The sequence below is a fragment of the Tachysurus vachellii genome, chromosome 25 (genome assembly GCF_030014155.1).
Source record: "Tachysurus vachellii isolate PV-2020 chromosome 25, HZAU_Pvac_v1, whole genome shotgun sequence".
NCBI lineage: Eukaryota > Metazoa > Chordata > Actinopteri > Siluriformes > Bagridae > Tachysurus > Tachysurus vachellii.
The window spans coordinates 6,899,633-6,920,139 of NC_083484.1; the positions used below are offsets into that span (position 1 = coordinate 6,899,633).

Here is a 20,507-nt window from a genome sequence, read left to right on the forward strand (position 1 = left end):
CAATATGTTAAAACTAGATATTTTAACATTTTTTCATCAAAAAATGACATAAGTAATAAATAAAAAGTCTGTTTTTTTTTACTGTGGAAAAAATAGTCTTTAATCACAACTCTCGTGGCCTTTCTGACTCTGTTTTTATTTTGTTCTGACAGAATGGAATAGTGTATTCAGCTCTTTCTATGCAATTTATTAATACATGTTGGCAGGAGGAATTTTAATGCGCTTACTTTTTACAAACATAAGTAATGAGTCAGACTGCTTTTAAAAGAGGTTTGTCAGGTTGATTTCTCATGTTGAGACAACCACAAGGAACACTGTCACTTTCACAGCAGTAGATTTGTTCATTAAAAAGTCGTACTTATCTCAGGTAAATGCTTTAGTCATGCCTTGTCAAAATTATGTCTCACAATAAAGAAATGAAAGACAGGGAAATCTTTTTCCGTTGATTTTAAATCTTCTACAAGCTTATAATACGATGTAATATATCTCACCTGTCTAACTGTAACATTATTTCTCCACTATATACTGCACTTTTAAAACAGATATCCTTTTAAACACCATGTGTATATAAAGGGTAAATATCACATTATTAGAATTTGTCTATAACAAATGAAACTGAATGTAACTCACAAAGCTAGAGGTATCCAGTTTCTTTCTTCTAGCCAGGTCAGTGATATTTTCTCCATTGTAGTTGATGCTCTCCATGCAGCCGATGAAATTTCTCTGGCTTCCTGAGTTAGGCTTGCCTGAGTAGGGCATTCCTCCAAAATTCAGCTGCACATAAAAACAAGACTTTTCACAAAACAGATGTGGTGTCTTTTGTAAATTATATATGTGTAAGTTGAATGAATCCAGTCCTGCATAGAGCTACAGTAAGTATCTTAGTCCTAAGGGCCACCTTTGTCCCTCTGGCCTTTCAGTTTGTGACCAGCCAGTGGGGAAAGTGGTAGCTAAGTGCTTGGCCTACTGCTTGGAAGGTTGTGAGTTCAACTCCAAGTTGCCACCCCAGGCCCCTAACGTTCAATTGCTCAGTTATATATATAAAATAAATGTAAGTTGCTCTGGATAATGTTATCTGCCAAATGCTGTAAATCTCTAAATATCTATAGTCCTTTTAGATTAATGTATTGACCAGTAACCTTTTTATCATGGTCAGGGTGACAGTAGAACCGGTGCCAATCCCAATGCCTATGCCAGTGCCTATCCCAGAACATGCGGTGAAACTATACCTCAAATGGGCTCCCACACCAATGTAGTATACCTAGGGGCAATTTAAAGAAGGCAGTCCAATTAGCTGTGTGTTTTTGTGAAGTGGATGGAAATGGAGAACTCTGGAAATTCTGGATAGTCAGAACATGCAACTCTAAACAAACATTAACATGAGCTCAGAAACCCAGGAGCTGTGAGGCACTGTGTCACTCAAATTCATTTCCATGTGAATTAATTCGGTTCAGTGTATATTTATCTTTTTAAAAAGTGTGAGGTATTATGAATTTCCTTGATCGGGAATCACTTTAAACTATCTTTCATGTTTCAAATACATTTTCTATACATATAATTATACAGAACATTAATACTGTGTGATCACATTAACATAGTGCCACACATTCCTAATGTGGATTAACAACATGCTAAGAAGCGAATGCAAATCCCTGCAGCATCTGTTGGAGACTAACCATATGCAAAAGGCTTATGAGGCTACGTTTTGCACTCTTCCTCAAGTGGATAATGTGCAAAACACATTACCAAACCAAAAATGCAACAGCAAATTCAGAAAAAAACATCAAACATAACTTAGAATGGAAAAGATAGGACATTCTTCATGACAGTTACAGAACAAGGAATTATTTCATTTTTGTATTTGTTGCTGTGTTTTCTAATTTGATTATTTATTTACACTAAATGAGAAGCGCTTGCCTCATAGTCAAGGTCGAGGTGGTCGAACTCGCCATTGGTACGAAAGTGCTGAGTGTGCTGATCCAGGGTAAAGTTGACATTTCTCCGGTAGCGCTCGATCACAACCGAGTGCCAGTGATGATCATCCAGCAAGCTGCCGCTGCTCACTGACGTGTGGCCCAGGATGGAACCATACTGGTTGCTGCCTGCCTTTCACAAAAAACAGCAATATGTAGCATTTACTTTATAAAATCTACAAGTATATGCACTTTTACATATAAACAAAGTCTCTATGAGAGTCCAACCTGGATTACTGGTCAAATATTCTTTATTTAACTACACTCACTATCCACTTTAATAGGGACATTTGTACAACAACATATTCATGTAGCGTTCAAATCAGTCAATCATGTGCAGCAGGGCAATGCATAAAATCTTGAGGATAGAGGTCAAGAGCATCAGATAACATTCAGATCAAACATTACAACGAAGAAAAGTATGACTTTAACTGTGGTATGGCTGTCGATACCAGACTGGCTTTAAATATTTCAGAAACTGATGATCTCTTGGGGGTTTTACACACAGTAGTCTTCAGAGTACTAGAGTATAAAAAACACAGAATTGTATAAAAAAAAAACAAAAAATACCACAGTGTGAGAGAGTCGTACTTGGAAAACGTCTTGTTGAAAAGAATCTGAATGTTTTTTTGCACGATTGGTTGATCAGATGTTAGATTAATTGGACTGTAGATTGTAAGTGTATATTCTCACATATTTGATTCGTATTTCTTCCTTTTTTTTGGATAAAAATATTACTATTGAAATATTTATTTTATTGTTTTTATCATGGTGTGTAAAGTACTGTATGTGCGGGCCGTCAGCAACAGCGTAAATCTTCTGACATCATAACAATAGATTTTGATGGTTTGGAAGTAATAAAAAATGTTGTTTGCTTATTACACTGATTTTTGTGCATAAAAGTTACTATTTTAAATTCTGATGCCCTATGGTGTAGTACCACATACAGGCCTCAGGATTAGCAAACATTAGTTCATGATGAATATTGCTCTTACAAACAAATGTCAGTTGTAATGACATGAATGAAGTAAATTATATATGAGTAGTACTAAAATGGTCTCAACGCAACCACAACCACGCCGATGTGATCTCTCAATGAGTTGCAGTTTTTATACATGGGTAGTAATGTTGGGTAATGAATCGTACCAAGGTTAATCTTAAGCAGCAGTTTTCCTTTCCTTAGCTCTAATGTGATGTAATCGCCCTGTTGACCCTCGCCATGCAGGATCACCCCATCACTTTCACCTGTCTTAAATTTCAGTGCTATCACATCCTTCAGGATTTTCATCTTCTTCATCTTGAATCGGTAGGAGATTACACCTTGACCATCAAAGTGAATCACATCAGCCCCTGCAGCACCAGAGACAAACATGGACAGAAAGAAAGAAAGAATAGGCATAAAAGGAAGTTGGATACGTTTCTCAGACATGGCTTAGTATCTCACTTGCTTTAGGTGAATTGCACTGCGGGAAGCTGAAACTGAGGTGAAAATAGACCTAGGATTCACAGATTAACTGCAGGCAGTGAGAAGCAAAACACTCTACTGCTGCCTTACCCAGATCAAAGCATCTATAATTTAAACTTTTATAATACTCTGAGGTATACCGTAAATGCTTTATCCAGCAGTCAATAATCCATTCCATTAATTATGTTTCTATCACTGCAATAAAAGCTCAAAATATAAACAATGTTTTTGATTTTTAAACAGCAAATTAGCCTTGCTCGTCAAATACGGTCCTCAAAAAGCTGAAAGGAGACGTAATAAATGATATGACTGGATTTAATTAACGTCTTATTAAAGTGAAAATGTTGGTGTTGATTTTGCAAAGACATTCATGGGAAGTGCTCTCAATCATGAAGAGAGGGAGAGAGGGAGAAACAGAGTAGAGAGGGTGGCAGAAAGAAAGCTTATACAGTATGAAAGACAGAGAGAAAACAATCACAGAACTGTACAGAGCAGTCAAACATGATAAGAGTCTCAGCACTTAAACAATGAGTTACACTGACAGAGCTTGAGTTATTTATTTTGGTAACAGTTATACGCCCAAAGACCAAACCCTTGTTCTCATCATGGGAGGCAGAAACAGGCAAATCCAGCAGATGGAGGTATGGCAAGTAGCCTAACTATTCATTATGGTAATGCAGGGTGGGCTAATCACCTACTCAGTGCATGCAACATGATAAGAGAAACATCCACATCAATGCATCACACACTGAAGGGTTATAACTTATGCTCTTCCAGGAAGCCCAGAAGTATCTGATGGAATTAGTAAGCAGACAGGACTTACAGGATATAGGAAGGGTAAAGCTTTTCAGAACCAGACTGTACTGTATATCATAGTAAAGCAGTAACTGGAATGGAATTCGCCTCTCTACATCACTTTCACTGACTTTTAAAAGGCCTTCAACAGCCTTGGCCAATTATTTCTGTGGCAGTTGTTGAGTCACTAAGGCTGTAAAATTTGTAACTATTGTTCTGAAGAAATCCAAATCTTTAACACTAACATCAAATCTGTAATCCTCTATGGATCCAAAACGTGACCAACAGATTGAAGAACAAGTTGTATGTATTCATTAACAAAGAACCATACATAAGTTATGCAATGTATTCCACAGGATTTTGCAATTCCTGTGGAATACAACTGGGCAGAAGATGATCGAAACACACATCCGATACAGGACATGGAGGTGGATTGGCCAAAGAACAACATCACTTGACATTACATATCATGTAGCCCAAGGGGAAAGAGAAAAAGAGAAAGCTGATGAAGATACAGATGCAGGACATGGGATAGATTAGTCACACACTCCAGAAAGTCAAAGAACAACAGTCATTAGACAGTACCAATCTTACAGCCCCAAGGGAAAGAGAAACAGAAGAAGCTGGAGAAGATCACTAGAGACAGATACAAAATATATGAATGTTGTACTTGGCTGATAAATGCTTTGAAAGAGGCATACATTTTTAAAATGCATTTACATTTATGACATTTGGCAGACGCCCTTATCCAGAGCCCTTATCCTTATCTGCTTAACTCCGCTGTTCAGACATCTAGGGGAAGTTAATTCCACCACCTCAGTGACAGAACAGAAAAGAGTCTTGATGTATACCTACCTCTTACCCTGAAAGATGGTGTAAGCAGTCAACCAGTGTTAGTAGATCAGAGGTAGCAAGGTGCAATGTGAGGAGTGACAAAAGCTTTGAGGTAAGAGGGTGCTGGTTAATTTTTGGCTTTGTAGGCAAGCATCAGTGTTTTGAATCTGATGTGTGCAGCTATCAGAAGCTGGTAAAGGAAGTGCAGGAGTGGGGTGGTGTGTGAGAAGTAAGTGGGTTAAAAACAAGTCATGCAGCTGCATTTTGGATCAGATACACTCAAACTGGCATACTGCCTAAGCATCTCTGGCAGAAACAGACTTGAGTGAACAGTCCCTTTATAGAATTGACTGCCATTGACCACCTAATGTTTGTGTGCTTTCAGGAACACCATAAAAGGGCTTCAAGACAGATTAGGTCACTGGGTAAAAGAATTGATTATGCAAGCATGCTTGAATGTAGGTAAAGAGGTCCCTTCTTCTTTTAAATGCCATTTGACACATCACAGACCATTCCTGTACAACAGCTTAACCACGTCTTACCACGTCATCGACTTGGTAAATCTATTATTCCAACCAATAAAGACAGATTCATAAATAACCTGCCTGATCTGTCTCAACTTCTTTCTATACCCATAAACACCATTGATCTGAATGAAATGACTATTACCATAGGCACTGTTACCCCATCTGATTAAAAAAAGTTTAGAGATAAAATATCTGCACCATGGTATGAAAGTCATATTCATGCCATCACAAGATCATCCCATAACCTCAAGAGAAGGTGGAGATAAACTATATTAGAGGTCTGTAGAATTGCATACAATGACAATATGTCCAGCTATAGACAGGTTCTAAAAGCTTCTAGGACTGAACGCCTGAGCAAACTCATATAAAATAACCAAAACAATCCCAGGCGCATATTTAGCACTGTGGCTAGATTAACAAAAAAAATCTGAAAAGAGTATTCCCTCACAGTTTAGCTGTGAGGACTTTATGAATTTCTTTATTGATAAAATTGAAAGTATCATAAACAAAATAATGGATGTTCAACCCCTGACAGGATCTCGTGATCCAGTCTCGCCTAAAGCTCTACACACAAAACTACAGTGTTTTACAAGTATAGGACAGGAAGAGCTAGATAAACGTATGGGATTTGTTTGGGATTTGTTATGCTGATGATACCAGTTATATATCTTATCATAATCAAATTAAATATCTAAATTGTCTAGGTTAACCAAGTGGTTAACAATTTTCTATTGTTAAATTCAACTTCCATATACTGTAGAGGGATGTACTTGTTACTACTAGCTTGACAGTGAAAGACCTGGGTGTTATATTAGACAGCAACTTTTGAAAATCATATTGCCCATATTGCAAAAACAGCCTTCTTCCAACTTAGAAATATTGCCAAGCTAAGAAACATCCTATCTGTATTTGCTGCTGATAAGCTAGTTCATGCGTTCATGACCTCCAGACTGGACTATTGTAATGCATTACTAGGTGGTTGTCCAGCATCTAAAGGTGGTAGAGAGTTTTTGTATTTAGGTGCCAAACTTTGGAATACACTTCCTGACAGTGTTTGGGGCTCAGATACACTTTTGTGAAATGGTGACATGAGTTGGTCTTAAAGATCTATCTGTGACATATTTACCAAGCATTTACATTGCACTCTGTAATACTCACCCATAAGGTGAGCAAGGTATACCTTCATGGCATGTTATAAAACAGTAACAACATTGAAATATGACCTCCATTAGTTCTGTAAACTGGTGGTCCAGAAGTAAAAATTGTAAGATTGAAGATTATGGATGTAACTAAGGTTTAAATGATTGACTGTAGGACCTTATACATTCCATTTAAAATGTAATAAACTGTTATAACTTAACATTAGATTCAAATGAAAAACCTTTACACCATTTTTAATTTTATTCAAGATAAGAGCTGCCTTTATATTATTGTCATTCAAGTCAGTGTCTTCATTATTTGGGCTGGGGCTAATGAAGTCTGAATAGAGAATACACACTGAGAATGCAGGGAATGTGTGCTGAAGGAATGGAACTCACAGTATGAACAGCCATAAATTTCTATCCGCAGACCTATCTGACCCTCTTCACTCCAGCCAAGAGGGACGAAGCGTAGATATCGGGCAACGATGCTGTGCTGAAGATCATGACGCACTACACTCTCTGTATTGGAGTTTCCTGTAAACACCTGCAAAGGAAGAGCCACATCTCAGTACAGTACATCTCAGTCACAGCTGCACGTAAACATCCATATGGAATCTTTTTTTTAGTATAGTAATAATGCAGGATACAAAGTGTTAAATCCAAAATACAGAACTGGTTGTGAGTCTTGATGTGAGTCTTGAATTGGAGAATTGTCTTTCTAGAATTGTGAATCTAAACAAGAACATCCAAAACTCCGAGAGATAGGTTACAAGTAGTGTGATAATTAGTGCATTATCCATTTTAAATTGTATATAGTAACTCGTTGTGATCCGATTTGAGAGTCACTGTGGTGTTTTAGTTTTGAGGAACAGTAAATGATTGATTGATGGTCACCATAGCAAACCAACTAACCTTCAGCATTATAACTGTCAGCTGTGGTTTCTTCACTTTTAGCAAGCCTTTCATTATCTAAAAATGATTCCCAAACTGTGCAGAATTAAGCAGGTAGGTCATTTATTCCTGGTTGTAGGACCAAAATGTCCAGCAAGAATTTGGTTCCCACTGGTGCTTTTACTACAGTATATCCTTCTTGAGTAAATTTTCTGGTCCAAATGAATGATGGGATTTGGCACCTTTAGGCAGATTTCTGTGGGTCCGACCCTCAAATTGAATTTCCAACATAAGACATACTACTAATACTACTACTACTATCACTACTACTACTAATACTACTATTAATAATAATAATAATAATAATAATAATAATAATAATAATAATAATTGTTATTATTGTTGTTATTAATAATAATAATAACAATAATAATAATAATTGTTATTATTATTGTTATTATTATTATTGTTATTATTATTGTTGTTATTATTATTATTATTATTATTATTATTATTATTATTATTGGTAGTTAATTTTAAAATGAGGTCTAATAAAGTCCCAATATTCTCAATAAACAAACTCCAAGCAGGCTTCAAAACTCTGTAACACTGAACACAAAAGACCAAGACTAACCAATGTTCAGGAGCATTCTGCAGTCAGAATCAATACACAATTGCCTTCATTCATTCAATCGAAACCTCATTTGCAGTTTTGAAGAACAAACACTCACACTGTTTGGCAGATGCGTTCAACAGAGGTAAAATAGGAGAAAACAAGCAAATCCGAAGCTAATTAAATACATTTTTAGCTGGTAGCTACTTCATTTTAGTGGGGTTCACTGTTCCTGACAAAACTATGCACCAGGCAGAATATATCTTAAATGGGGTGCCAGTCCATATTGTAAAGCATCATTCTTAATTACAGTATAGCCAAGCAGGCTACTTGTATGGAAAAATGCTTGGAGCAGCTGGAAATACTACATGTAGAAGAATATGATATCAAGAATTATGGTAGTTAAATGTGTATATATATATATAAAACATGCGGTTTAATTGATTCCTGTGTACCTTACTTGCTCAGTTCATGGTTCGTTTAATAGATAATTGTTGCCCACATGGCATAATTTATACTCTGAGTAACTGGATGTTTATATTAAGTTTAAATTTGCCATCTGCTAAAAAAGCCTGGAACTGACAATAGCACTTCTAGTGTGTTACTCATCCCTGTTATACAGCATTTCATAAAGATGTGTTTGGCTGGCTTAACATGTCATAATAAGCAGGAGTTTATCTTTATACAGACCTAAATACACATGAAAATTCTTCCTAAATGTGTGAAATGTGAGTCTTAAATTACCCGCTGAAATTCCTATTTAAATCCTATTTAAAAAACTCAGATAGTATGCCATAAACAATTGTGCAACATGTTGGTGTGCCAAGCATCAGTTATTAATGCATGGTTAAACTATGCTTATAGCTTAATAAATGAATGCATTTTGTTTTAAAATATGCCCATGAAAAGCTAAAATGTGAAGAATACGTTCATTTTCTATGATAATTTCACTTATTTAAACCATGTGGGTTGCCTTGTCACTCAATACAACTATTGTACTGTATTTCAATCTACCCTGCCTTTACTGCACTGACACTGAACTTTTGAGCTTTAATTATACAAAAAAAGGATATAAACAAATAATCAAAAAGTTAATTTTCAACTCCTATTTTCATGTTATGCAGAAAAGGAAGTCCTCAGAATTTCTCACCACTTATAGTACCATTAAAATACATCTCCCAAGAATCTCCAAAGTAAACCTCCAAATCTGTGAGACACAGCAATAAACAGGGACCATTTGGGCCATAAAACCAGAAATCCTGTCAAGATGGATGACAAAATCTAACTTAAAGTGGATTAAACTAACTGTCACAGAACAGAGCCAGACTTATGAAAGTAGTACTAAAACTTGAGATTCATCTCCCAGGGTCAAGACTTCCCTGACTCTCTGTTGGTGCAATCATGAGGCTATCCTTTATTAAAGACAATTGGAGATGGGAAGGTGTGGGGGAGAAAGGGGCTGAGAAATAGCAAAGGGGAAGAGCTAAAGCAGACTCCCCTTGGAATGAGACCTTTGATCTCGCTTGGAAACAGCACTAATACATTCTTCATGTCACTCTACAAAGTGCACAAAGACTAGTTTTCCATATCAAAGTATATCTGTTCACTACGCCAGTCCTACTATGGGCATACGCCTGAGAATAATATTATGCCTTGTAACCACATGTCTATAACCAAGAAAATAGGTACTACAGTACTGTATGCTTTTAATTATTCAATATTCACGCTTATGGCTAACAAGACAGTTATATAAGAAAATATTTCATGTTTACTATAGAATGTTGGTGTGTCGTAAATTTTAGTTACGTGTATTCTATTCTCATTTAAAAAAAACAAAGAAAAAAATAACCGTCCTACTGTACATTATTCTGGGAAAGAGTGGGAAAAATGCAAAATGTGACCATTGAGCACAATACTGATTGATGTGAGGGGTGAATAACACAGTTAATTTAATTTAATTTAAATCAATTTATTTGTATAGCACTTTTTACAACTGACTTTGCCTCAAAGATTTACAGAAGCAAAGAAAGAGAATAAAAATGATAAAGTTTCAAATTACACTATTATTTATCCCAAACACCTACCCCTAACATCTATCTCTATTGAGCAAGCCTGCGTTACCCCTGCAAATAATGATAATATCATATCCCTCTTTGGGATCTGGTCAAGCTGAAGTGCTCAAAACGCATGACACTGAGAATCACCAGCCTAGCCTAGCCTATCCTTGGCTAGCATCTTTTAATTTAATTTAATTTAATTTAATTTAGTTTAATTTACTGTTCCCCAAAACTTAAGTTCAGTTCTATTTTTAAATTTCAAATCTTTACCCAGCCATAACCAAAGTTGTTGAATTAAGAGCTATTCTGCTATATGCAAGACTCCACTCAGTCATCAGTCCATTCATTACCCTTGATTGGCTTTCCAGGACAGTAACCTGGGAAACCTTTTCAGCAACCATGGATTCAGGTAATCCCCATTCAAAGAAGCAACATGAGATGCCATTTGTATTAGCATTTCATTAAAAAAAAGTCTCTAAAGCAATAGCATAAACAGCTAATTGTAGAATTTACCCAGATGTTTCCGTCCTGATGGTAGGGTTTCCAGTTCCTGCCCATGTCACTGTAAAGTAGCCGGTAGTGTGTTGTCCAGTCTGAGCTGCTGTATCGGCCTTGCGTGGCGATGGCCGTCACCTGCTTCCTGCTACCCAGGTCCACCTGCAGCCACGGATAATGATCAGTGTCGAGCGGTGACCAGCCTCCAGCACCTAAAGATCAAGGATTTATGTACTACAATCAGAAGGCATATATTTCTCCATCAGTGTCACTATGAACTCATTAAGCTCATGGATGATTTTACTGACTACCATAAATCCAGCATATCCAGTAACTACAGTGAAACAATAGCAAACCTTATTAAAGGAAACAGATCCAAACTGAGAGGCAAGAGACATTTGGGAATATGTAACTAGTCAAGAGCTCAACAAACAGCAACAAATGATAAATCCTAGATCATGAAAAAACAAAACTCAGGTAAGAAGACAAGATCTATTCCAGAATAATAAAACACAGAATCAAAGGCTTGGTTAGTTCAGGTAAGTACAATGAGTTTTCTTGATAACTTCAGTACAAACAAAGAAATGCATGAAGATAAATACAAAACTAATCAAGGAGCAAAAAACAGATGCAAAATCATGACACACTAGGGAGTAAACCAACAAGAAGACATGGAAAGAGACAAGACATGAACCAAAATAAAGTGCACGTGGCAACAGAAACCCTTGTCAGCAAGGAAATAAGCACTGCAGTGCTGGGAACAGTGACGGGTGTTGAGCACCGTAGATGTGAGTTGGAATATGTGACAGTAGTTAAAATAGTGAGGAATGTACAGTATGTGTGGATAGGTTTATGTACTTTTAAGTAGTACATGTTATTCAGATTGACCTGGCATTAACACAAGACATTTCCTTTTCTCACACAGTACAGAAGGTTAGTACAAGCCTGCTGAATTTAGTGTGTTTAAGAGATCACAGCAGAATTTCCTGTTACTCTTTATCTTTAGTTTCTAAGTCTTAGTTCTAATGTCTTTTGAATGGTTTTATAGGAAAATGACAAAATAATGCAATATTTAAAAAAAAGGTTTCCCTTTAGTTATGTGTATTTTTTTCTGCCTTGTTTTTAAAAGACACAAATGAATTATCTTCAATGAATTAAGCTATGTAATGTATTCATTGTCACCAAATGTTCCATAAGCCATTGGCAGATTGATGGCTAATGTGAATTTCATCATTTGCTTCAAGATTTTTTCCCAAAGGTTAAAGAAATAAATCAGGTAAGACGATATAAAAAATTTAAATGTGTGTTGGCCTTTTCAAAGACACACACTTACAGTACATATACATATTAAGGACACCTGATTTACACAGGACACCTTTTGCAACTCTTTCTCAAAATTATTACTTGGAACTGAAATAGTATGTAACATTTTGGAGTGATCTGACTCGGGGTCCACTTTGCCATAAAATACATGTCCATCTTATTTAATACTATGGTCATTATATACTGCACATGGTATAAGTGGGGTATCCGTGTGTCCTATACTGTAGGTGGATAAAGACCTTTACCATCCGCTCTCAAGTGATCTTTCTCTCTAAGCAATCCCATCTGTACCCTTTGCTGTCAATTCTGTCCATTGACTCTGTACAGTATGTTCGCTCTATTTTATACTCTTTTTCTATCTTGTATTCTTCTTTTTGTATCATATACCAAACTCTGTAATTACTTCAATTCATGGTAGATTCTGGTGCATCAATAGAGCATATGCTTGGTTACTAGAAATGTTTATATAATAGTTTTCTAGCTGAAGCTTTAGTACATTAGACATGTTTGAAAGAGACATGAATATCATGGATAAAATGCTAATATTTGCAAACCTCTAAAAGTAAATAGGAAAGGCCTTGTCTTGCACATTGATAAGAGCCTCTGTGCTAATTAAGTATTGTTTAATACCTTAAGTCAAAAGTTGATAGGCTAAGTAATTATTAGAGTCAGACACTTAAGTGAAACAAATATCGGAGCCAGATCATAAAGTTCGTAATAAAGTTCAAATATGAACTGCAGCTATTTACGTACTTGGTCATAGGAGAGCAGCGGAATAATATAATAGAATTTTTCACTTAGTCCTACAAAACCTATAAGCAAGAGAGCATTTAACAAGCGTGAAAATATCAGATATCTTCAATGCCATGCCAAGAAATACCCTGTGCATATTTAATGCAAACCAGTGAGAAGATTTTACATTTTTTACGAGATAAGATTTGCTCATGAGAAAAGGACTTTGATGTGTTTTCCATTTCTGAGCTCCGAATGCTAGCACAATGCCTTTTTCTCATAGATTTAAGTTTTATGCTTCAGTTCACTTGACTCTTCTCTCACTTGCTATACTCACAAATCCATTCTTTGTGGGGTTTTTAAAGGAAGAAGCAAAAATAAAAACAAAAATATTTAAAATATCTAGAGATATCTAGAGCTTTGGATAAGAGCGTCTCTAAATGCTGTAAATGTAAATGTAAATGTAAGAGGAAAAGTCTTGTAATATTACATTCCATTGGCAGGCGAAAAGTATAAGTATCTTTGAAATAATTTTTAGAGTTCTCATGAGCGTATCTAAACAGCACCTGTTGCTGGAAAAGCCTCAAATTTAGGAGAGCATCAAGGACCATGATATTATCTTAAAAATCACTTAGTCTTGTTGATAAGCACATATATGCAGAGAAAAACACAACAAACTAGTTGAAAATCTGGAGCACCAAAAAAAGACAGAGTCTTAATGGAGCCATATTGAGAAGTGGAGAGAAAGATGAGTGAAGGTACAGTTAAGAGGAAAGCTAGAAGAATAGCTGCAACCTACTGAAAGGCAGATGCTCTTTGAAGATAAGGCAGAGAAAAGCAAAAGCATGGCCCCTGGAAGGACACAGGAGCTCAGAAGGGGGGAGAAAACAGCTCATTGAAGAAAGGAAAATGAATACAGGGTTGACGTAAAATGTATATATTGAAACAAAAAGCTTTTGTCTTATTATTGAGAGATCACGAGTTTGGCTGAGAGAGAGAGAGAGAGAGAGAGAGAGAGAGAGAGAGCAATATCAGGCTGCGCTCTTTGTATGGGAACAGAACAACACTACAACATGGCTGTAAAAAAGGAAACTTTGCAGGACCTTTGGTCCTGAGTTTTAATAAGATACATATCATAATAGTAAGTGCACATCTGCTACCATTAAAATCATATACATTTTTGTATTAGATACTTGTTGATTAGCACATACAGTATATCGTTTCATTGCAACTATTCTTTCTATTGTCCGCTACAGTTGGTGACTGAATAAACTTTTCTGGAATAATTAAAGATTTGCCTACATAATGTTCATAACTATGTTTATGAAAAAAAAATAGAAGTGTATTACGAGGTGGAATATGACAAATTACATAAGGGCCAATAAATCTGAAAAAGAAATTGTTTGCATGACCTAAACATATAGTACAACTGTCTCTCCACTGCAGGCTAAGAGGATTTAATTCTCTCAGGTAATTGATGTGGATTTTGGATGACTACTGAAGGAGGAGAGGGAAGGAATGAATAGGAAAATTAAGTGCAGGGATCAGTGGGTCTGTGCCTCTTATTAACGCCCCAATTTCATGCACGGCCACATTGGTATTCAGAAGAGACCTTGTTCTGCGCCTGAATGCTGGTCACGTCTGCATTCCCCCTCTGCCAGCCTCCCTCACCTTGAACGTTTCCCAGCTCTCCCTCTCATTAGCTTCCCACTAGTTGGCTATTCTGCCTGACCGTCTGTCTCCTAGCCTCCCCTCCCATTCCCTTTTCCCACTCCAGCTGTGAGGGACAAACAGGGTTACACTCGACAGGATTTTGACCTTTTTCTTCCAGTCTCCATCTCACAGATGAGTTGGTGCTAAATAGATGTCTCAAATCTCCACTGAAAATAATGGTCGTAGAGGGAAGTGACCATATGTGAGATGTTTAAAAAGCAATAAAACACCCTCATAAACACCCTCATGTTTGATAATATAATTAATATAAGTAATGGGTACAGTAATTAATATAATTATTACTATTAGTATGGAATAAAATATGATGGGAATTATGGGAAAATATTATGTGAACACACATGCAGAGTGTTTTATTTCATATCGATGAAATAATCAATTGATATCAATTGATATTAATATCAATTTGAGTTTTATTTTTTCTTTTAAATACTGTTTTATTATTCATAGAGTTACACTTAACATTAGAGCAAGAATTACTAACCAGAGCTGTTTTAAAAAAATCAATGAACACCTTCTGATCAAAGAGCAATCAGCTCTTTCCTTATAAAAGTAAATAATAAATTTCACTGTTAATGAATGTTTATTAAATTTACCCAATGTGATGCATTAAGCTCATTCACAACTTGGTAGAGCTACAGAAAACAGTTTGTCATATTCCAAATACAGTCTGAAGTGTTGCCATACAATTCTGTACTGCATCTCTTCTTAAGAACAAGCACTCATCCCAGTGGCCCCATGGGTTGTGTGATTTGTTTATCGCTAAGCGGTATCTCTAAGAGAAACTGTCAAATAGTATAATCTGCAAGCCTGCATAGTGTGTCACTTATAAGGACAGAATAAGACTGCTTAGATAAGGACTGCTTGTCCTAGTGTATGTAATGAGTGTGTTTCAGTGATTGGGTCTGGATGTTCCTGATAAGTGACTGAGAATCTGTGAACTCGGAGTCAGCAGCTAACCATCTGCCATCAAAATAATTTTGTAAGAGCGTGGAAAGAACCAATGAGAAATAAATTGTTTGCAATCAGTCTCACGATAGACGATGCTAATTGTCTGTGACGGAAGTCAGATTTCTTCAAAATTCAATATAACTGAGATTTATGATAAAAAATATCAGTCAAAAAATAATTCAGTCAGAAATTTATTAACATTTGTGTCTGAGTAACCTGACTAACTATCCAAAGGCTGCTAATCTAAAATCTGATCAAAATGAAAGAATATTCCTCATATGTTGTTGTTCTTCTGGCTTCTTCCTGTTCAGGGGGATTCGCCGCAGCGGATCATCTGGTCTGCATATTTGATTTGGCACAGGTTTTACGCTGGATGCCCTTCCTGGAGCAACCCTCCCATTCTGTCTGGGCTTGGGACTGGCACTGAGAGCTAACTCTTCAGCGACTGAATTAGCTCCCTGCCTGGGAATTGAACCCAGGCTGCAGCAATGAGAGCGCGAGATCCTGCTGCTGGACCACCAGGAGGAAAAGACTATTCCTCATATCTTTAATGATATGAAGGCAAATGGAAAGAACATGATGATAAATATGAAACTAAGCATAAGCATGGGACTCATGGTAAGAGTTGAATGTGTGCTTGTGTTCAATTCAATTTAATGAACTTTTATTTGTATAACAATACTTTTTAACAATATACATTGACATACACGTACAGCAGCTTTACAGATACCCAGATGCCCCACGTAGCCCGCACATGAACTCTTTACACCCTTGATGTCTGGAAAATGGTAACAAAGCATTCGGGCAATCACAACCAGACTCTGTAACTGTTTCTTTCCAAAGACATGAATGAACACCAACACAAACAAGATATACAGTACATTCAGCTGTACTACATTTTTAGTCAGGCCCAAAGGTGAGTTGCCCCTTGCTTGAGTTTAAAAAACTCTATGTGTTAACATGTACCAGTTTCTACCTCAACTGTCCTGAGTGTGCTGCTTGAACATTACTATTGCAGGAAAGCAGGCAGAATTTCTAACCTCTAATCATCATTACTGTACCATTCATTTGAACTTTGTTGTAGGCCATTTTAATCATTGTTTTATTTTTTGTTTCTTTAAAGTGAAAAAAAAAAATCCACCTTTCACCAGAATAAATGGCCTTTTTAACAATTTTTGGGAGGAACTTTCTAGTCGCATCTTTAATAAATATAGTTAATTAATGGGTAATACTGTATGCTTGTCTAACGTTTGCCAAGTCAAACACACTGACAGAGTTTATTTCACATTAATGAACTCAAAACATTGTTTATTCTCTGTACCATTAGAGAAAGCAAAATGTACCATTAGAGAAAGCACAACTGTCAGTCATTCATGTCAGGCTGGCATAGCAAGGTTGGCATATCCAAAATTCTTATTAAGATTTGTTGTGCATTTGAAAGGATTGTGTATTTATTTTACCAGATATGTTTAATGGTCAGTAAGAGTCGGTGTTATACATTTTTCTAATGCAAATAGTTCAACATTCTGTGTATCTAAGTATTTATACATATGCACTCTAGAAACACATGTAAGCAATAGGAACAGCAGTTATGTTGCAGCAGAACAGTGCAATAAAATAATAATAAAGCACATAACAGAGCTTCAGTTAATTTTCACATCAAACATGAGAATGAAGAAAAAGTGTGCTCTCTGTGACTTTAACAATGACTTGGTTGCTGGTGTCTGAAGAGCCGGTTTGAATATTTCAGAAACTGCTGATCTCCTGGGAATTAAACACAACAGTCTCTACACTGATTGGTGCAAAAACATTCTGTGAGTCGAGACTGTGACTGTGACCAGACTGGCCTGAGCTGACAGAAAGTCTAAGTATAATGTAGTGTTTACAAACTGTGGTGAAAAGCGTCTCAGAATGCACAACACACCAAAGCTTGAGGTGGATGGGCGACAACAGCTGAAGACCACATTAGGTTTCATTCTGTCAGCCAAGAACAAGAATCTATCGCCAAGAGTCTATCATGGGTGCAGACTCATATGAAGACTGGAAAAAGACAAGGTGATTTTTTTTTATCTTCATCTATCTGTTTCTATGAATCTATCTGAGTCTATGCCTCAGCGTTAGGAGTTATTGGGACAATCCCTGGCCAAATCACTGGGGGAGGCTGGCAAACAGTTTATTCATGTATTATTGTGTTTATTCCCATGTGGGCAGTGCCACGTCCTTTCCTAATGTTTTCCTGCTTTTTCAGCTGTCCCTTGTTTTCCCTTGATGCACAGCTCTATATAAACTTGCCATGTAGTCTTTGTGGTCGTCAGTCATTGTATTGATATTAGAACACTGTGTACCTTAACGTAATGTGTACTGGTAAGCCTATAGACAGGAGGCCATGCCATCCAGGTTTATATATAGTGACTTGTTTAAGTATAAAAACTGTCATGTTAAGTTAACCAACTTGCTATTGTTATGAATGAAGCACCTGCCTCGTCTCCTGACCGCCACCAGAGGGAACCTTCACCCGAGTTCTAACGACTCCCGAACTACATCTCCCACAAGCCACCGCTCCTGTCATTACTGCACCACCAGCTGATCCCAATCACAGGCGTCCTATAAAACAGGAACTTGAACTTCCCTTCTCTGCGAAGTCTCGATTTGCCTCTGCTATCGGTCTGAGCGTTTGTCTGTCGGTGTGTGTTCATGGTTTTGACTCTGTTTTGGTTTTGGCTCCACTTTGTGATTGTCTGCCGCCTGCCCCGACCTTCTGCCTGTATTACCTCTTCTGATTTCTGCCTCTCCTTTGATATTGTGTTTGCCGATTCTGACCTACGCCTGTCTGTACCTCGAGCTTGTATTAAAAGCGTGCACATGGATCCTCAGTCTCACGACCTGTCATTACAGCTATGACATAGTTTATGCTTTTTTTTTTTTTTTTACAGGTTGTTAGTTTATGTTATGTTTAATTAAAAGTAGTAAATGCACTAAATTCCAGTGTTTGGGTCTGATCTTCTACAGTGCAGGGAGTGTAGGACTGATGGTGGAGATCAGGGTTCAGTCCCCGCTTCTGGCAGCATTTCTCAGTCACATAACATCCAGATTCTTGTCCTTGGCTGACAAGAGATAAACCTGATATAGTCTTCTGCTAATATAGCCCATCCACCTCAAGGTTCAAAGTTTTATGCATGTTGTATTCTTTTCTATGATTATATGTGATTAAAATATCCATCCTGGCAACTCAAATCAATCTGGTCATTTTCCTTTGACCTCTCTTATCAAGTCAGCTTTCAAAATATACACCAACCACCATGCTATTATTAAAATCACAGAGATCACACTTTCCTTACATTCTAATGCTTCATCTTAGAAATAACTGAAGATCTTGACCTATGTCTCTATGGTTTTCTGCATTGTGTTGCAGCCAAATGATTGACTCATTGTATAGCTGAAAACTGCCCCCTTGTACCACCAAAACAGAAAGCTAGCTACCTTCTTCCATTGTTCCTTCTTCACACTCTGACTCATGTGTGGCTACACAGCCCCAAACACAGCAAGCTGTGTGTTCTGACACCTTTATATTATAGCCAGCATTAACTTTATCAGCAATTTGTAATACAGTAACTCTCCTGTGGGATCAGACCGACAGACTGGCCTTCGCACCCCAAGCGCATCAATGAGCCTATGACCCTGAACTTCTTGTTCACTTTGCACCTAATTTACAGAAACCCTTGACAGAAGACATTGTAATGATATAATCAATGTTATGCACTTCATCTGGCAATGGTTTTAATGTTTTGGCTTATCGGAATTAGCTGCTTTAAGGTCAGTGTGTTTGTCTGTGTGTGTGTGTGTGTGTGTGTGTGTGTGTGCGTGCTTACCTCCTCTTCTATTCAGCTTGGCATATCCAGGAGCATATCCAGTAGTAAAAACAGATGAACCACTGAAGACACTGTGAGAAAGAGGTGTGGCCAGGGCTTCATCACACTTGTCTATGGAAAACAGACAAATAAAATCATCAATACACTAATGTAAAATTTTATTACAAAGCCTTATGCTTCATGCTACAGTACTTCAGACTCAACACTACATGATCTCATGTATGGAACACGGATGTGAATTCGTTTCACACCCAGACAGATACGACAACCAGAAGCATGTCCCGGATTATATTTCAATTGTAATTCAAAAGAGTAAGAGATGCAAGCAATACAATCAACATTTTAGACGAAACCCAAAGGTTGTTTGACAACAATAAGAAACGGGAGATCACAGTACTGTAGATGCGAACAACATTCAGGGGCGAGATCAGGGAGAAGCTACAGCATGAGAGAGGAAAATCTATAACAAGATTAAAGCAGCTAGCCACAACTAACAGAGGTGCCAGATTAGATTCAAGCACCATCACCCAGCTGAATACTACAGTTAATACTGAAATGCTCTTTCCAAATGTCAAACAATGCTTTTTATAGTCAAATATGTACATTGTTGACAAATATATTGTAGTATTTCAAAGTATAGACATTTTTACAAACATGTATTAAAACAAGGTCCAAAAATTGTAATATAAAATGAAAATAATCATAAATAGATATAAAACCATTAGACTAATTCACTGACACAGAACACTAGATAATACATTTGTGCAAGGAACTGGTGATAATGCAAACAAGAGTGCAAGAGTTTGTAAAAGGAGACGATTTTGCACAGGTGTTACTGAGAAGTGAAGCAGTATGTGTGGATTTCCTCTGGGTTCATTAGCTTCACCCTGCCTCCCACAAACATGCTGGTAGGTGTATTAATGACACAAAATTGCCCCTAGGTGTAAATAGTTGTGCCAATATGTGTGTTCATAGTGTTTTGTGGAGTTTTGCTGTCTCATGTCCATCGCTCCTGGGATAGGTTTAGGATACAGGGGCAAAAGCATCAACCTTGAAGAGTTCATATCTCAAACAAAAAATGACTCCCACTTAAAAAGCCAAAAAATATG

The 20,507-nt window shown here is 37.0% G+C and overlaps 1 protein-coding gene across 1 annotated transcript in view; it reads right to left on the reverse strand.

Annotated features, from left to right (window-relative positions):
* LOC132839928 (contactin-associated protein-like 2) overlaps window positions 1-19,676 on the reverse strand; it is a 136,358-nt gene extending 116,682 nt beyond the window's left edge. Inside the window, exons 1-7 of the mRNA XM_060861142.1 lie at window positions 19,650-19,676; window positions 19,399-19,543; window positions 10,811-11,004; window positions 7,133-7,280; window positions 3,120-3,323; window positions 1,918-2,102; window positions 631-774 (exon numbers count right to left, since the gene is read on the reverse strand). Coding sequence (XP_060717125.1) covers window positions 631-774; window positions 1,918-2,102; window positions 3,120-3,323; window positions 7,133-7,280; window positions 10,811-11,004; window positions 19,399-19,543; window positions 19,650-19,676 — 1,047 coding nt within the window. The remainder of the gene's footprint in view (window positions 1-630; window positions 775-1,917; window positions 2,103-3,119; window positions 3,324-7,132; window positions 7,281-10,810; window positions 11,005-19,398; window positions 19,544-19,649) is intronic.
* Between the last annotated feature and the right edge of the window lie 831 nt (window positions 19,677-20,507).